The sequence below is a fragment of the Phyllobates terribilis genome, unplaced genomic scaffold (genome assembly GCF_046119375.1).
Source record: "Phyllobates terribilis strain yellow unplaced genomic scaffold, ASM4611937v1 Scaffold_4__5_contigs__length_816908805, whole genome shotgun sequence".
Taxonomy (NCBI): domain Eukaryota; kingdom Metazoa; phylum Chordata; class Amphibia; order Anura; family Dendrobatidae; genus Phyllobates; species Phyllobates terribilis.
In genome coordinates, this window is record NW_027362764.1 from 139,438,773 (window position 1) to 139,456,955 (window position 18,183).

The following is an 18,183-nucleotide window of genomic DNA, read 5'->3' on the forward strand; positions in this document are numbered from 1 at the left end:
ACAGTGATTGGCAGGCCGCACAGCGTCATCAGGTCTATATCAGACCTGGCGCCGCCATGCTCGTCACAGTCACTCCAGATCAGACAGTGTAGGGAGAGCTGCTGCTGTGTCAGGGAGAGATTTGATCGTGTATTAGGTAGTGTAGGGAGAAAAACCGTACATTACACATATCCATCTTAACAAACAGTCCTTCTGAGGACTAATCCATCTGCAGAGATATTAGGCAGGCAGGGAGTATAGGCAGGCGGTGTATATAGCAGACTGCAGTGCATATAGCACAAAAGGCTCCATTCCAATTCTGCCTTCTGCTGCTGTTAGATATTTCTATACAAAGGCCCATGTCTCAGGGGCCAGGAATACTTTTCTTTGGATCTTAATCCTCATTATTTACTTAAAAAGCAATCCAGAGAACACCATTTTTTCTGCGCCATTTGCTTGTTGGCACTGCAGAACCTTTCCATATTAGAGCGCTAGAAATCCAGCTATTTAAAACTGTGTTTTCTCCGACAAACGGATCACATATACGTTGTCAGAAAATACTGCCATTTCTGGCCTCCATTAAAAATTTCCTTTAGTGTGTCATTGAAGCAATTCACCGCAGTTTGCTGTTCAAACTACTTACCTACAGGCCAGGTATTTAAAACTCTCTTTTCTCTATCACACGGATCACATATAAGTTCGCTCCAAACTCAGTCATTTGTAGTGAGCGTGGAAAATACTGTCCTCCATTTAAAATGGCCAAGGCACATGGCAACGGACAGGAAACTGGAAGTGATGGTAATGGTGCATGTAGAGGCCGAGGACAAGGCCATGGGCAAGCCGAAATTGTGCCACAACAAACACCCACATCTTCTCGCCTGACCTTCCTGTCCCAGAGTACCAGAGACAACTGATCCCGCACTTGGACACTCTGAAGAGCTGTTCACTTTTCCATTTATAGATTCGGGCCTCTCGCCCTGTCCACTTGAAGTGGGGCAAGAGGAGATTGCGTGTAGTGATGCCCAAATATTTGAGCAGCCACAGACACACGAAGGTGATGGTGGGAAAGTGTCACAAGAGGTGGACGATTATGAGACACAATTGCCAGAAAGTCAGGAGGAGGACCAGGGTGCGGAAGTGGAAGACGAGGTGTTGGATGATATTGTAACTGACCCAACCTGGCAGGCGGACATGCAGAGCGAGGACAGCAGCACACAGGGGGAGGGAGGCAGAGCACCCAAACAGGCAGGAAGAAGCAGTGTGGTGGTCGTAGACAGAAGGCAGGCAACCATTCCCGTAACACCAACACGAAGGAAGTTGCCAGTACAACTGTTAGGTCTTCCAGAGTCTGGTTGTTTTTTAAAGACTCTGCCAATAACCCCAAAAAGGCCATTTGCACCACCTGCCAGGCCAGCATCAGCAGGGGTGGCAAAACGACCAGCCTGACCACCACCAGCATGATCAGGCACATGTCAGCAAAGCACACGACTTTGTGGGCCGTACCCCAGGGTCTAGGAACAGTGTCTGCGGGTGACACCATTGCTTCTTTCGCTGTTGTGCATGCAAGCTAATCCCCAGTCCATGGTGCATGTGAAGACGCCTCCTGCCCTGCACCTGTCGTTGCACACTCTCAAGTAGCAGCATCAGGAAGCAAGTCCATGTCCTTTTCCCAGCGCAGCGTTCAGTTGTCCATACCCCAGTCCTTGGAACGCAAGTGCAAATATGCAGCCAACGCCCCACAGGCCACACTACTAAATTCTGACATTTCACGACTGCTTGCACTCGAAATGTTGCCTTTTAGGCTCATGGAGACAGAAGCATTCCGCAACCTGATGGCGGCGGCCGTCACTCGGTACTCGGTCCCCAGCCGCCACTATTTCTCCCGGTGTGCCATCCCCGCATTACACAAGCACGTGTCCCAAAACATTAGCCGTGCTCTCAACAACGCAGTTACCGGTAAAGTCCACCTACCCACGGACACGTGGACAAGTGCTTGTGGGCAGGGACGGTACATTTCACTGACGGCACACTGGGTTAACATAGTGGAAGCCGGGACCCAGTCGGACCTTGGGACAGAACACGTCCTCCCGATGCCAAGGATTGCGGGCCCTAGGTCAATTAGGGTTGCCCCCATGGTCTACAGCTCCTGCAGCTCATCCTCCTCAGGGTCCTCCTCCTCTTCAGCCTTCATCTCCGAAATGACCACATCAGTCACAAGCTGGAAGCACTGCAGCACGGCCTCAGCCAAGCGGCAACAGGCTGTGCTGAAGCTAATATGCTTAGGTGACAAACCGCACAATGCTGAAGAGTTGTGGACAGCTCTGAAAGAGCAGGCAGATCTGTGGCTCACAACGCTGAACCTACAGCCAGGCATGGTCGTGTGTGACAATGGCCTGAACCTGGTGGCGGCTCTGAGGCAAGGCGAGCTCACACACGTACCATGCCTGGCCCATGTGCTTAACCTCATGGTTCAGTCATTGTTCAAATCCTACCCGGAGCTTCCGGATTTGCTTATTAAAGTACGCCGCCTATGTGGCCATTTTAGAAACTCAGCTACAGCTTCCGCCGCCCTTCCAGTGTTTCACCAGCGTTTGCTGCTTCTGGCTCACAGACTGGTGTGTGATGTCCCCACGCGTTGGAATTCTACACTGCAGATGTTGGGAAGGATTTTTGAGCAGAAGAGGGCAGTTGTTGAGTACCAGCATCAACAAGGCCGTCGGTATTCAGTTCAGACTCCACACATAAGACCTCAGGATTGGACATGGATGTCAGACATATGAACCATCCTACAAAACTTTGAGGACTCCACCAAGATGGTGAGCGGCGATGATGCCATAGTTAGCATCACCATCCCGCTTCTCTGTCTTCTGAAATGCTCTCTGCTCACAATCAAAGAGGATTCATTGCAGGCGGAGCACGATGAGATGGAGCAAGGAACCATATAGGGTGATTAGAAACAGCCAAGCCTCATCTCATCCCAACGTGCATTGGGTGACAATGAGGAACAGGAGGAGGAGGAGGAAGGACAGGAGCTAGTTTCATGCACTATAGACGGTACTACCTGCACAGCTATCATACTGTCTGTTCAGCGTGGATGGTCAGAGGACAGAGAGGAGGAGGAGGAGGAGAGCATGGTCAGTCATCCTCTTGGTGAGGACATGGAAGTATTGCCTGTTAGTAGTCTGGCACGCATGGCTGAGTTTATGTTATGCTGCCTTTCCCATGACCCTCGCGTTCTCAAAATTTTGGGTGACAGTCATTACTGGTTGGTGATCACTTCTAGACCCACGCTACAAGGAGAACTTTATATCTCTTATTCCTGAGGCGGACAGGTCTACAAAAATGGGGCAGTACCAGAAGGCCCTTGTTGCAGAACTATTAAAAAAATTCCCATCTGAAAATGCTGGCGGCAGAGGGCACACTTTGTTGGACAACCAAGGAGTACAGGCGAGAGAGACACAACTTCAATCCAGCAGAGGCAGGGGAACACTGTTAAAGTACTGGGATTTCTCTCAGACCCTCCCATCGCACAGGCCTTGAGGCGCGGGGTACTCTCACAAGGAGTGCAAAGTTTGGGAACATGCTGAGGGAGTACCTTGCTGACCGTGGCAACGTCCTCCGTGATTCCTCTGTGCCTTATAATTATTGGGTATCCAAGCTGGATACGTGGAATGAACTGGCTCTCTATGCCTTGGAGGTCCTGGCCTGTCTTGCAGCCAGCGTTTTATCAGAGCGGGTTTTTAGTGCCGCTGGTGGAATTATAACTGATAATCACATCCGCCTGTCAACTGAAAATGCTGACAGGCTGACTCTTATAAAAATGAACAAGGGCTGGATTGGGCCAGACTTCTCAACACCACCAAATGATAGCAGCGTAACATCAACTCAAATACAGTGTCTTTTCTTGGGAGGTATATTCCCATGCACCTTTTCACACCCACACATGGGTATATGACGCGACCCCTGTGCCGTGGGGTACTCGGTGCTGGGCCGATAGATGCAGGGGGTGATATCACAGTGGCGGTGACCCGGTCCGTGACCCAGGGCGGTCAATAAAAAGGGGCTTTCTATTTATAGGGGATTTATAGAGTTCGTGACGCCATCAGTGGTTTCTGGTAATTTGTACCAGAGCTACTGCAGACCTCTGAGGCAGTTCATAGGCAGCTAGGATGGAACAGCTCCCCACAGATGGAGCGGGCCTCAGGGCAGTGTGGAGTTTGATGGTGGGTGGTGATGCTGGGACTTGTAGTGCAGAGGGAGAGATGGCGCAGCTGAAATAATTGACGGAGGCAGTGCAGTGCAGTCATCCAAGTTTTTACTCACAGTTCTTATGCAAGTTCCACAGGTGCACTGTACGGGTGTCAGCCTCCTACGTAGCGCTGCGTTCATCAGACCGGGGGTTCAGCTCTTCCTCAGATGTGTCAGGAGTGCTTGACAGAACCCCGCTTTCTTTATGTTCCTTACTAGACCGACTTCTCACGCTGGGTCCTCTCCCTCCTGCCCTGTGCTTCCCCACTCACAATCCCGCTCGGGTGCTCTGAAGTCCCTCTGGGCAACCTGGAGTTCCCGGACCTACTTGACCCTCACAGTGACTAGGATGAGGCTGTGGCAACTGCACTATAAAAGTCAGAAGCCTCCGGTTTTTCCAGCCGAGACCTGGAGTAACACGGCTGGTCCAGGGGCCGGTCCCCTTCTTGCGGCCTGATCCCTCTGACACCTGGCAGATTTGGGGCGTACAGGTGCCGTCCTGCACTCGCTGTACCCCCTGGGATCCCTTCTATAGAACGGAGCCTTTCTCCTCTGCACCTCTCCTGGGCCTCTATCACTAGGCCCCACTTGTGGAGCAGAGCTCCTGACGAGACTCTGCTCCCTGACTGACTGTCCTCACTCTCCAACCTCCTTCTGTCCTGCCACCCTAAGATGGCCTCCCTTTATATACCTCTTACTATGGTGCTCCCTACCCTACTTCCTCCACCCACACCCACTACTGGTTCCCCCTACCTTTGGTTCCCACCACTTCAGCCTGGGACAGGGCTCAGTAGGAAAACACAATGCATCTTGCCCTTCCAGCCGGCCTGGAGCAGTGTAGTGTTGAATGCGGGTGTTGGGGTTCCGGGCAGCACTCCCTCCTTACCTGAGAGAAGGAGGCACCACACCTCTGGGTGAGGTGCAGTACCTCTGTGGCGACTGAACCCTCAGGGGCGCCACATATACGCTTCCTGATTTTGGCTATTTGCTCTTGTCCTCCTCCTTCTCCTCATACTCCACCATATCACCAGGGTGACCGTGGTCCGTGATGCAATACCCACATAATTTTTTTAAAGGGTGTTTATGATGCCCGTAAAAAATTTTTTTTAGACAGTATGTTCATGTATACCCCCAGGGGTAAATGTTTGTCTGCCCATACACTTAGTGCATGGGCATTACAAGTATTGGAGGCCCGCTCCTTTCTAATGGGAACATTTTTTTATGAGGCCCTCCCCCACATCTCTTCCAGCCGTTGGACTCACTGCATACCCTATAACTGTGTAGCAGAACCTCTCCTTTCTAATGGGAACATGTCGTACTTTGTTACGGTGGCCCTGCTCTATGTGTCTTTAAACTCTTAGTGGTGTTTTTCCTAAAATTGGTCAGCCGTTGTACTCACTGCATACCCTATAACAGTATAGCAGACCCTCTCCTTTCTAATGGGAACATGTCGTACCTTGTTACTGTGGCCCTGCTCTGTGTGTTTTTAAATTCTTAGTGGGGCTTTTCCTAAAATTGGTCAGCCGTTGGACTCACTGCATACCCTATAACTGTATAGCAGACCCTCTCCTTTTTAATGGGAACATGTCGTACCTTATTACTGTGGCCCTGCTCTATGTGTCTTTAAATTGTTAGTGGGGTTTTTCCCAAATTTTGGCAGCCCTTGCAGTCACAGCATACCCTATAACTGTATAACAGACTCTCTCCTTTCTAATGGAAACATGTCGTATTTGTTACTGTGGCCCTGCTCTATGTGTCTTTAAATTCTTAGTGGGGTTTTTCCCAAATTTTGGCAGCCCTTGCAGTCACAGTATGGGCATTACCACTATAGGAAACCAGCTCCTTTATAATGGGAACATTTTTTTTACTGAGACCCTCCTCTATGACTCTTCAAAGGGGTATTGGGTTGTGTCCCAATTTTTGGCAGCCCTTGCAGTCACTGGATACGCAATAACAGTATAGGAGACCCAGTTGTTAATAATGGGAACAACAAAGCATAGCCGGCTGATGGCTCTCTAACAATAGCTTGGGCCGACTGCTGGCCTTTTAAGTATAGTAAGGGCAATCTGATGTTCCTATAAAAATAAGCTTTATGACTTTCAGAGTCCCTTCATCATAAATAAAAAAGGATGTGTCTGATGATGTGTCACACACCACATTGCCGGATAAGGTTGTAAAATGTTAAAATAACATTTCCCGGTGAATGCATTTGTCTTAAAAAATAACGTAAAAAAAACAAAACAATAGGATCTTTCTTTAGTATAAAAAACAGCGTCACCAATTTAACCTCAATGTAATCACATTGTTCAGCTCATGCACCTCCTCCTCCATCTCCGAAATGACCACATCAGTAACAAGCTGACAGCACTGCAGCACTGCCTTGGCCAAGCGGCAACAGGCTGTGCTGAAGATAACATGCTTAATGCTTGATTGACAAACCGCGCAGCGCTGCAGAGTTGTTGAAAGCTGTAATACAGCAGCCTGATCTGTGGCTCTCACCGCTGAACATACAGCCAGGCATGGTCATGTGTGACATTGGGTGGAACCTGGTGACGGAGAAATAACAGCTGGGGTAGATACGGTTTCCCTCTATGCCAGTCCTTTCACTGAGCTAAAGAATATGGCTGTGGTGAAATACAACTCCCACTGAGAAGCTGTTTCATATTGAAAAACATTGTGCCCACCAGAGGATTTGATTATGAGGTCTAACCTTTCTCACCCGCTCAGGAGCCCCATAGCAGCTGCAAAGTTAGCGCTATCATGAACTCTCCTGAGGTAGAAGCCAAGGCACACCAGAGGATTCTCTGGTGGGACAGTCCAACCCTGCCGAGAAGCAGTCCTGGCTAAGAAAAGTGTGTGGGAAGGTTCCCAGACGCTCTATGGCTGCTTTTTTACTGAGGAGGAAACACATGCAAACATGGGGAGAACATACAAAGTACTTGCAGATGTTGTCCTTGCTGGGATTTGAACCCAGGATCCCAGCGCTGCAAGGCTTCAGTGCTAACCACTGATCCAACATGCTGCTGTTCACCCTCTAATATTTAACAGGCTGGAGAAACTTGCACCTACTGCCACTCTATCTTCAGCTTCTTTGTGAGAAACTAATGTATTTGGGCAGCCACTCAGTCTACCAAATAAAATTCCTGAGAAGGAAATTGGGGATGGCTTCGCTACTGGTACTGGGGGCAGTGCTAATACCATGGAGTCGTACCATAGTTTGCTGGAAATATTCCAGGCTGGTAGGAGGCAAGCAAATTCCCAGAGAAAAGTACCAGCAGTAATGTTTAGGCCACATTTCAAGTGCAAGCAGCTTTAGAGGACTTCCTGGGAGAAATGACACGCAGGGTAGATACGGTTTCCATCTATGCCAGTCCTTTAACCGAGCTAAATACAACTCTCAGCAAAAAAAGTTGTGGACTGGCTCCGTATCGTCCCTGGCCACATTCACCTGTCCACGTGTTTGTGGTTAGGCGGTCCTTCCCAGTAAGTGCACTGGGGAGGGCATGAGTAATGTTGTGGGACCCGTGCTTTTGGAAGGCGGAGGCGATACCGGGAAATATAGTGGTGGCTGGGGACCGAGTATGAACACCCGGCCGCCGCCGGCATGAGGTTGTGAAAAGCTTCCACCTCCACGAGCTTAAAAGGCCATATTTCAAGTGCAAAGAGCTGCCCAAAAATCTGGCAGTTTAGTGTTGCGGCATGTGGGTGGGTGGCTGGCTGCATACTTGTACTTGCATTCCAAGCAACAGAAAACTAAGCACATGATGGCCTCTATCATCATCATGGCCTCACCTCAACACTACTGAACTCTACTGAAGGAGAAGCCAGGGCCCGCCGGAGGAGTCTCCGGTTCTTTGGTGGGCCTGTCCAACCCTGCCGAAAAGCAGCCCTGGCTATGAAAAGTGTGGGGGAAGGTTCCCGGACACTCTATGGCTGCTTTTTTAATGTGGATCAGCCATGCTTATGCATGTTATTTCTCAAAACGCATTACAGATCAGGCCATTGTCCAACTCTGTATTCAAGAAATTAAATGCGCAAAGAAAGATGTGTGTGTGTCAAAGCACCACCGACAAGTGCGAGTTGATGTTGGACGGGCTGCCATTGCTTCTGCAACAAGCTCAATTACAGGACTTCCTGGGAGACATGACATGCAGGGTACATACGGTTTCCCTCTATGCCAGTCCTTTCACCGAGCTAAATACAACTCTTAGCAAAAAAAGTTGTGGATGGCTCCGTACCGTCCCTGGCCACATTCACCTGTCAACGTGTTTGTGGTTAGGCGGTCCTTCCCAGTAAGTGTACTTGGGAGGGCACGGGTAATGTGGGACCAGTGCTTGTGGAAGGTGGAGGCGATACCGGGAAATATAGTGGTGGCTGGGGACCGAGTATGGACACCCGGCCGCCGCCGGCATGAGGTTGTGAAAAGCTTCCACCTCCATGAGCCTAAAAGGCCACATTTCAAGTGCAAGCAGCTGTCAAAAATTTGGCAGTACAGTATTGCAGCCTGTGGGTGGGTGGGTGGCAGCCTGCATACTTGCGCTTGCATTCCAAGGAATGGGGTAGGGACAATTGAATGCTGCAGTGGGACAAGGACGTGGCAGTGATTGTTGCAAGTCTGCAACGACATGTGCATGGCAGGAGGCATTTTCGCATGCGCAAAAGATCACTTATGATAGGCACACTTTTAGGCAGTGACCTGGGAGCCAGAGATGCTTCCAGAGGTCTTCCCCATGCTGTTCCCATGTCTTTTCAGCACTGTATGCATGTGTCTGATGATGGCTCAAACACCACATGGCCAGATAAGGTTGTAAAATGTCATTTCCTGGTGAATGCATTTGTCTTGGTTGAAAGCAATTCAAAAGTGCAAAAACGCATCAAAAACGCTACGTGTGAACATAGCCCAAGTTGTGGAGAATTATTTTTGTTTTTGGTTATTTATTTGCCTTATATACAAGTCTTTACCCTGGAAAGGATGTTCCTTAACATATTTCCCAGGAAAATCCATTTGGGTTTCATTTTTGTATGTTTTATTGTGAGTCCGTAAAAGTGGCGTAATACTCTGACCACGTTGCTGACAGCAGTGATCTGGGAGTCAGAGATGCTTCCAGGGGTCTTCCCCATGCTGTTGCCATGTCATGTAAGCACTGTTCCCATTGATTTGGGCAATTTTTAGGCCCTCTGCAGACCGCCGGGGGGAGCCGCCTGAAAAATGCTCGAGTTTCCCATAGATTTACATTGGGCTCGTTGCTCGGGTCGAGCACCCGAGTATTCCAATTTGCTCGACCCGAGCAACGAGTACCCGAGCATTTTAGTGCTCGCTCATCACTAGACGGGAGGCAGCGAATCTCTTATCTTTCAGGGCAGCGCGACGTCAAATGTGTGTCCAGCTCATCTCTAGTTGGGACCTGTAGATTATTTTTTGTTCCTTCATTCAGAGTCTGAACCGCCAGAACTTTCTTATAGTTATGTAGCTTCACTATACGACATCCGGCTTTTTTTGTGTCTGTAAGGCCGTGTTTACATAGTGCAGAAATATTGTGTTCTTTGTTTTTAGCAGATGTCCACATCAAACTCCACAAGAACAATCTTCTCCCCCTTATTTGATGTGTTTCTGGTGCAGATGTGAAGCTGCGTTTTTGAGGTGCTTTTTATAGTACAGAAAAGCTTTGATTTTGCACTTAATGAAGTATCTGTGTTTTTTTAGGCTCCACATAGACGCGTCTGAAGATGCTGCTGAACTCTGTGGTAGTGATGAGCGAGCGTGTATTGTTAACCCTTTCGGCAAGCACGCTCGATATTTATGTTAGTGACACATGCATCCGCGGCGGCTCAAACATAGATGCCGAGCACGCCGAAAATACTCGGTGAACACCCGAGCGTGCTTACAGAAAGGGTTGTCAATACACGCTCGCTCATCACTACTCTGCTGTTTTGGTGCATTTTCTCTATAGGCTTCTTCTGAAAGAAACGCATGGAGAAAAAAACGCCACTGCATTTTTAAGTGCAAAATCAAAGCTTTTCAGTACTATTAAAAAGAGTTAAAAACTCTTCTTCATATCTCCCCCAAAATCGCATCAAATAAGCAGGAAAACACATAAAAGAAATGCAGCATACACCAATAATCAGAGAAGACTGTTACTGCGTCGTGTGATGCGTACACCTGCAGAAAAAAAGCAGCAAAAAGAACGCGGCATTAACGCTACATGTGAACATGGCCTCGGCATTACAGTTTTATTACATTTTTTATGGGCTTAATAAAGAAAAATATCAATCACACCATTTTTTTTACACCTTTTAGTGATCCCCGTAAATAATCTGATCGCTGTGTTCTGTGGGTCGTTATGATTACAGGGACACCAAATATGTCCATGCTATTTTGCTGATTTGTGATGTTCATTATTTTTTTACAAAACGCATTAAAATGACAATTTTTTTCATTATTAAATGGGTTTTTTTTATTTTTTTTAGCAATTTAATAGGCTGAAAAAAATCTCTTATTCTCCCTGTAAAATAAAATTAAATATATAGTATCCAGCAGTGTATTTAGATCAGTACAATAGGCCTATAGTCAAAGCCTGCAGTACAGGTCAAGTAGACAGAATTCTAGAAATGATTTCACTAGAGCTGGTGGCTCAGCAAGATAAGTGTTTCCCGTGTCAGTAATGTTTTCAGGTTGTGGTTTGAAGACCAGGGACTCAGCAAAAAAAAAAAAATTGTAATTGTCCACAAATTTACTACTTTTGTTTATATTATCAAAAAAAAAATTTTCTTCAGCTGTGTTATACACAATGTATTTCTATGGAGATGTATACTCTGCTGCTAGATTCATTGATTGCATTGCAGAGTCAAGTTAACTAAATCCTCCTATGTTTAGCATTGAATGCTGTAGCTCAGTGGTTAGAGCTGCAGTCTCTGGATACTGAGTTCCCAGTTTGAGTCCCAGCACGATGGCATCACAGGAGAAAAAAAAGGTGAGTGTAATGTAGTTTAATTTACTCACTGACTAGCGAGCAGCCTCACCCCCTGAGGAGGAGCTAACAGAGCAATGAGAGGTGAGTATAAATAGAACCCGGGAGAACAGCTGGGATGTGGGACTGAGCCCTGAAATTGGGACAGTCCCGCAGAATACGGGACAGTTGGGAGCTATGTGTGAACATAACCTTAAGCCTCACCCAGACGTCTGCGGTGTACGTACATGTTCTTTCAGTGTTTTTCACTGACAGAACAGGTACCCATTATAATCCATGGAACTATTCACATGTACATTTTCCTTTTCTTTTTTTTGAGTACTCTGTGTCCATGCAAAAATAACGGAGACAGTTTTTTTTTATTCCTGTATCACGGTTGAAAGGTAACAATACAAGTCTGGATCTGTGAAAATCACAGACAGTACACAGATACCATTACTACCCTGAACAGTAAATTGAAGTCTTTTGACCATCTACAAGTTGCTTTGCCCAATAAGGACTTCTCTGGTGAAAGTGAACTGAGGATTCTCTGCTGCAGGGCCAGCTCCAGGTTTTCGTGGGCCCCGGGCAAAATAGTCTCAGTGGGCCCCTTTAACACATACCAAAATTCATGATGTACAGATACGGCAGACAAATATATATATATATATGTACAGTATATATATATATATATATATATATATATATATATATATATATATATATATTATTATATATATATATATATATATATATATATATAGTACAAAGCCAAAGATTTCACTTACTTCTTACATTACATGAGTTATATCTATTGTGAATTCTACAACATCTCAGAAATTGGTGAATCCTCACAGCGCACAGTGCAGACTGGACAGTATAGTCCTCCATACAGTATTATGGTCCCAATATAATGGGCCATACAGAATGGACCCCATATAATGCTGGATACAGGATACTGGCCCCATAAAATGCTCCATACAGGATACTGACCCCCATATAATGCTCCATGCAGGATGGGCCCGATATAATGCTCCATACAGAATAGTGGCATCCATATAATGCTCCATACAGGATACTGGCCCCCATATAATGCTCCATACAAGATACTGGCCCCCATATAATGCTCCATACAGGATACTGGCCCCCATATAAAACTCCATACCGGATAGTGGCCCCCATATAATGCTTTATACTGGATACTGGCTCTCATATAATGCTCCACCCAGAATACTGACTCCCATACAATGCTCCATGCAGAATACTTGGCTCCATATAATGCTCCATACAGAATGGACCCCATATAATGTTCGATACAAAATAGTGGCCCCCATATAATGCTGGATACAGGATACTGGCCTCCATATAATGCTCCATACAGGATACTGACCCCCATATAATGCTCCATGCAGGATGGGCCCCATATAATGCTCCATACAGAATAGTGGCATCCATATAATGCTCCATACAGGATACTGGCCCCCATATAATGCTCCATACAAGATACTGGCCCCCATATAATGCTCCATACAGGATACTGGCCCCCATATAATGCTCCATACAGGATACTGGCCCCCATATAATACTCCATACCGGATACTGGCCCCCATATAATGCTCCATACTGGATACTGGCTCTCATATAATGCTCCATCCAGAATACTGGCCCCCATACAATGCTCCATGGAGAATACTTGGCCCCATATAATGTTCCATGCCGAATACTGACCCCCATATATTGCTCGATGCAGAATACTGGCCCCCATATAAAGCTGCATGCAGAATACTGGCCCCTATATAATGCAGCATGGGCGCCATATAATGATCCATGCTACATGGCCGCCATATATATCTGTATGGGCCCCATATAATGCTGCAGGCTTTATGGTCCCCATATATTGCTCCATGCTGTGTGGCCCCTATGTGCTGTATGGGCCCCCATATGCTGTATAGCCCCCATAGTATGTATGGGCCCACAGATGCTGTATGGGCCCTCTTATAATTCTGAAGGTTGTATTGCTCCCATATATTGGTCCATGCTGTATGGCCTCCAAATGCTGTATAGCCTTCCATATGCTGTATGGCCCCCATATATTGCCCCATGCTTTCATACATAAAAAAGTAAAATCAAATACTCACCTCACGTCTTCTGCTGCCGCTGCTCTGCTACGGACTTCTCAGCGTCGCCATCTTCCCGCTCTCTGCGCTGTGACTGCTCAGCAGAGGGCGCTCTGGAAAGACGTCATCATGCCCTCTGACCTGAGACGTTACAGTCAGGAGACGCGGAAGATGCCAGAGCTGCGGGGAACGAGGAGAGGTAAGTATTGTGCCAGCCGGGGCCCCTGAGCAAGCGGGAGGGTGAGGGGGGGAACCTACTCACGGGTGCTGGCACTGGACTTTTCTGCTCACAGGCTCCATAGCGCGTTAGGGTGCCCTACAGCGAGAGGGCCCCCCCACGTGCTCAGTGCCCTGGCACTTTCCCGGGTGCGCTGGGTGCTGACGCCGGTCCAGCTTTGCCGTGAAGTCCACATCTCCATCTAAAGAATCCCTTAGACTCTGAACCCAAGTGCAACCCACATCAAGTCTATTGTAAACCGAGAGGGTCCACTACTTCCAGGTAGGCCTTGTGCTACATATGTTAATCTTTACTAATTCAGCATAATAAATTCTGATAAATAGTTGTAGTAACTGTACTATTTGTATATTAGAGAAGAAAGGGATGGAATTATCAGCACATTTTACCTTTTCGCTTTCATTATCTAGCGCTGAGGTGGCTTCATCAAGCAGCAGAATTTTTGGTGAACGTATAAGTGCTCGGGCAATAGCAATCCTTTGCTTCTGACCCCCAGAGAGCTGAGTGCCTTTACCTCCAACTGATGTGTTATATTTCTATGGGTAGGAAACAGATATTTATGGAAAACTTAATGCAGACGTGATATGGCAGACGAGAGACAACATATACAGCTCTGGCAAAAATTAAGGGACCACTGAACAGTTTTCTATTGGAAAGCATGGAAAGACTGGTGGAAAGCATGGCAAGACACATGAAAGCTGTGATTAAAAATCATGGTTAGTCCACCAAATATTGATTTCTGCACTGTTCCTGAGTTAAAACGTGAGTAATTTGAAGTCTGAAGGCACTGTTTATTTTTTAGTATTTTGACGCTTTATCATTTTCTACAAATAAATACAAAATTTTTAGCTTTGAATTTCGGATACATGTTGTCAGTAGTGTTGAGCGATTCCTTCCGATATCGGGAAATATTGGATCGGATTGGATCAGACCGATACCCAAAAAATATCGGATATCGCTGATTCCGATACCAGAAACCAATGCAAGTCAATGGGACACAAATATCGGAATGAAAATAAACCCTTTCTTTCCTTGTAGGTTAATTCTACATGAAGGAAAACAACTAAGAATAATGTAGAATGTATTACATGAAAAGCCGGCAATTCAGCAGCAGCATACACCGGTACCCGACAATTTAGAACAGAAAGAATAGAGCATCACACATAGATTAGATAGACAGAAACATGTCAGTCACATATATAAGAAGTACAGTGACAGTGTTGCTTACTGTACTTGTCATTTAGTGTTAAAGGATTTATTAAAAAAAATAATAGTGTTTTCATGCACCGTCTCTTTAAAAAAGCTGGCCGGCAATTCAGCATTGGTACCCGACAATTTAGAACAGAAAGAATAGAGCATCACACATAGATTAGATACATAGAAACATGTCAGTCACATATATAAGAAGTACAGTGATAGTGTTGATTACTGTACTTGTCATTTAGTGTTAAAATAAAGGATTTATTAAAAAAAAAAATTGGCGTGGGGTTCCCCGTAATTTTAGTCTCTAGCGGAGGTTAAGCAGACGGCTGGGGCAGATGTTTGAAGCCTGGGAAGGGGGTAATACCCACAGAGCTTCCCAGGCTACTAAAATCAGCCCCCAGCTGAATACCTAGCTTTTACTAGCTATGAAAATGGGGGACCCCAAAAAAATGACATGGGGTCCCCCCTATTTTAATAGCTAGCAAAGGCTAGGCAGACAGCTGGGGGCTGATATTAATAGCCCAGGAAGGGTGCCATGAACATTGGCCCCCTCCCAGGCTAGAAACACCAGCCGTCAGCCGCCCCAGAAATTCTCTCACGCTCACTGCAAGCGCAGGAGAATTTTCCCACACTGTCAGTGACGTGCATGAGGTGAGCCGAGTTCATTGGACATGACCTCGGCTCATCTGGATGCCGTCACAGCCAGACACTGAGGAGCGCAAGGATGCCTGCGCTTCTCAGTGCCTGCGGCATAGCCAGCTGGATGGCAGCTTTCTGCTGCGATCCAGCCTGTCATGTGAATGTAGCAGAGCTGGAGCCATCCTGGGAACCATGGAAAGGTAAGGATGATGTTGGTTTATTATTTTACTTTTATTGCAGAAGACATTGGCTTCAGCTGGAATGGGCGTGATGGTAAGTATGGTTTAATTTAGAACATTAAAAAATTGTGTTTATTTCAATTAAAGGACTTTATTCTGGGTGTTGTGTTTTTTTTAAATACTTTACTAGAAATTCATGGCGGTCATGTCTAATATTGGCGTGACCCCATGAATTTCGGGCTTAGGGCCAGATGATAATACCAAGCTGGCCCTAACCCCTTTATTACCCAGTGAGCCACCGCACCAGGGCCCTGGATGAGTTGGTTACAGCGCCTGAAGATGGCGCTTCTATGAACGCGCCATTTTCTGGGGTGGCTGCGGACTGCAATTTGCAGCGGGGGGGGCCCAGAAAGCTTGGGTCTCCCTGCGCTGTGGATTCCAGCCCCCAGCTGCCTAGTTGTACCTGGCTGGACACAAAAATAGGGCGAAGCCCCACGTATTCTTTTTTTAAGTTATTTCATGAAATTCATGAAACAATAAAAAAAAAAAGGGTTTCCCTATATTGTATTGTCCGGCCAGGCACAAATAGGCAGCTGGTGGTTGGGGGCAGCCCGTTCATGCCTGCTGTACCTGGCTGGACACAAAAATAGGGCGAAGCCCCACGTATTTTTTTTTAAATTATTTCATGAAATTCATGAAATAATTTTAAAAAAAAAGGGCTTCCCTATATTGTTGTGTCCGGCCAGGTACAAATAGGCAGCTGGTGGTTGGGGGCAGCTGGGTGTTTGTGTTTTTTTTTTAACTTTGACTATGGGGTTAGTACTGGGGGTGTCTTATAGACGCCTCTCCATTACTAACCTGGGCTTGATGTCAGCTGGCATTATAAGCTGACATCAACCCCAGCCCTATTACCCCACTGCCACCGCTACAGGGCAGTGGGAAGAGCGAGGCTAAGTGGCAGAATTGGCGCATCCTATGGATGCGCCATTTCTAGGGCGGCTGTCGGCTGGTGTTTCTAGCCTGGGAGGGGGCCAATATTCATGGCACCATTCCTGGGCTATTAATATCAGCCCCCGGCTGTCTGCCTAGCCTTTGCTAGCTATTAAAATAGGGGGGACCCCACATCATATTTTTTGGGGTCCCACATTTTAATAGCTAGTAAAGGCTAGGTATTCAGCTGGGGGCTGATATTAGTAGCCTGGGAAGCTCCGTGGGTATTACCCCCTTCCCAGGCTTCAAACATCTGCCCCAGCCGTCTGCTTAACCTCCGCTAGAGACTAAAATTACGGGGAACCCCACGCCAATTTTTTTTTAAATAAATCCTTTATTTTAACACTAAATGACAAGTACAGTAATCAACACTATCACTGTACTTCTTATATATGTGACTGACATGTTTCTATCTATCTAATCTATGTGTGATGCTCTATTCTTTCTGTTCTAAATTGTCTGGTACCGATGCTGAATTGCCGGCCGGCTTTTTTAAAGAGATGGTGCATGAAAACACTATTATTTTTTTTAATAAATCCTTTAACACTAAATGACAAGTACAGTAAGCTGAGCGCTTCCATCCAGCTTGTCATTCTTCAGAGACACTGCAGAGCGCAGGCATTATGGGAACTTCCGATTCCGGTATTCAATATTGTAAAAGTATCGGAACTCATTATCGGAACTCTGATACCACGAATATCGGTCAATACCCAATATTTCAGTATCGCAATGCTCAACACTAGTGGTCGGTAGTTTATAGACTAAAACAACAATGTACATTTTACTCAAAAATATACTTATAAAGAGAAAAATCAGAGAAACTTAAAAATTTGCAGTGGCCTCTTAATTTTTGCCAGAGCTGTATATGCATGAAAAACTATAATACCCTATAAATGCTAACATATCCATATATCACAAGCATGATTTGCTTCAGTTAATAATTACATTTATAGGAGAAACATTTTTTCATTAGGATGATCACAGTCATTGGGCATTTTTACCTCTGGCAGCTCGTCTATGAATGAATGGATATTTGCAGCTTTTGCGGCACGTTGTATTTCCTCCATAGGCACTTCCCGAGTGTTGTCCCCATAGGCAATGTTCTCAGCAATACTGCAGTCAAATAGCATTGGCTCTTGGGACACAATTCCAATTTGTGATCGAAGCCATTGCACATTGAAGTCTTTTATGTTGGTGTTATCGAACAACTAAAAAATCCATAGAAGATGCACACGATTTAGATCATGATTGTCTTGTAGTCATCAATAGATTAAAGGGATTTTCCCACTAAATATATATAACACTTATATAACTTTCCACAAGATAGCTGATCCTGATTACTGGGGATCTAATTGTTGGTACTGCCACCAGTATTTCGAATGAAGGTCCCAAAGTCTCTTTTGTGAAAGAAGATATACTACGCATACTCCATTTACTTCCATGGATCTATAGCGAGGGGTAGTGCACATCTGGGACCACTACTCACATAACCTGTGAATTAGGGCTCATTCAGACATTTGATTTTCGTGTATGAATGCTATCCATGTTTTTCATTTCATTGCAGAGAAATGTCCGATTTTGATTGGATTAAAATCAACAATGCAAGTCAATGGGTCCGTGAAAAAATTGGACTGCAACCAATTGAC

General features: G+C 46.1%; 1 protein-coding gene across 2 annotated transcripts in view; it reads right to left on the reverse strand.

Moving 5' to 3' along the window:
- Nucleotides 1-18,183, reverse strand: part of LOC141265120 (ATP-binding cassette sub-family B member 5-like) — a 1,140,380-nt gene that overhangs the window by 906,022 nt on the left and 216,175 nt on the right. The window contains exons 26-27 of one of the 2 annotated variants that reach the window (XM_073677792.1): nt 17,539-17,745; nt 13,916-14,062 (exon numbers count right to left, since the gene is read on the reverse strand). The exons of the other annotated variant lie outside the window; for it this stretch is intronic. Coding sequence (XP_073533893.1) covers nt 13,916-14,062; nt 17,539-17,745 — 354 coding nt within the window. The remainder of the gene's footprint in view (nt 1-13,915; nt 14,063-17,538; nt 17,746-18,183) is intronic. 2 annotated transcript variants of the gene reach the window in all.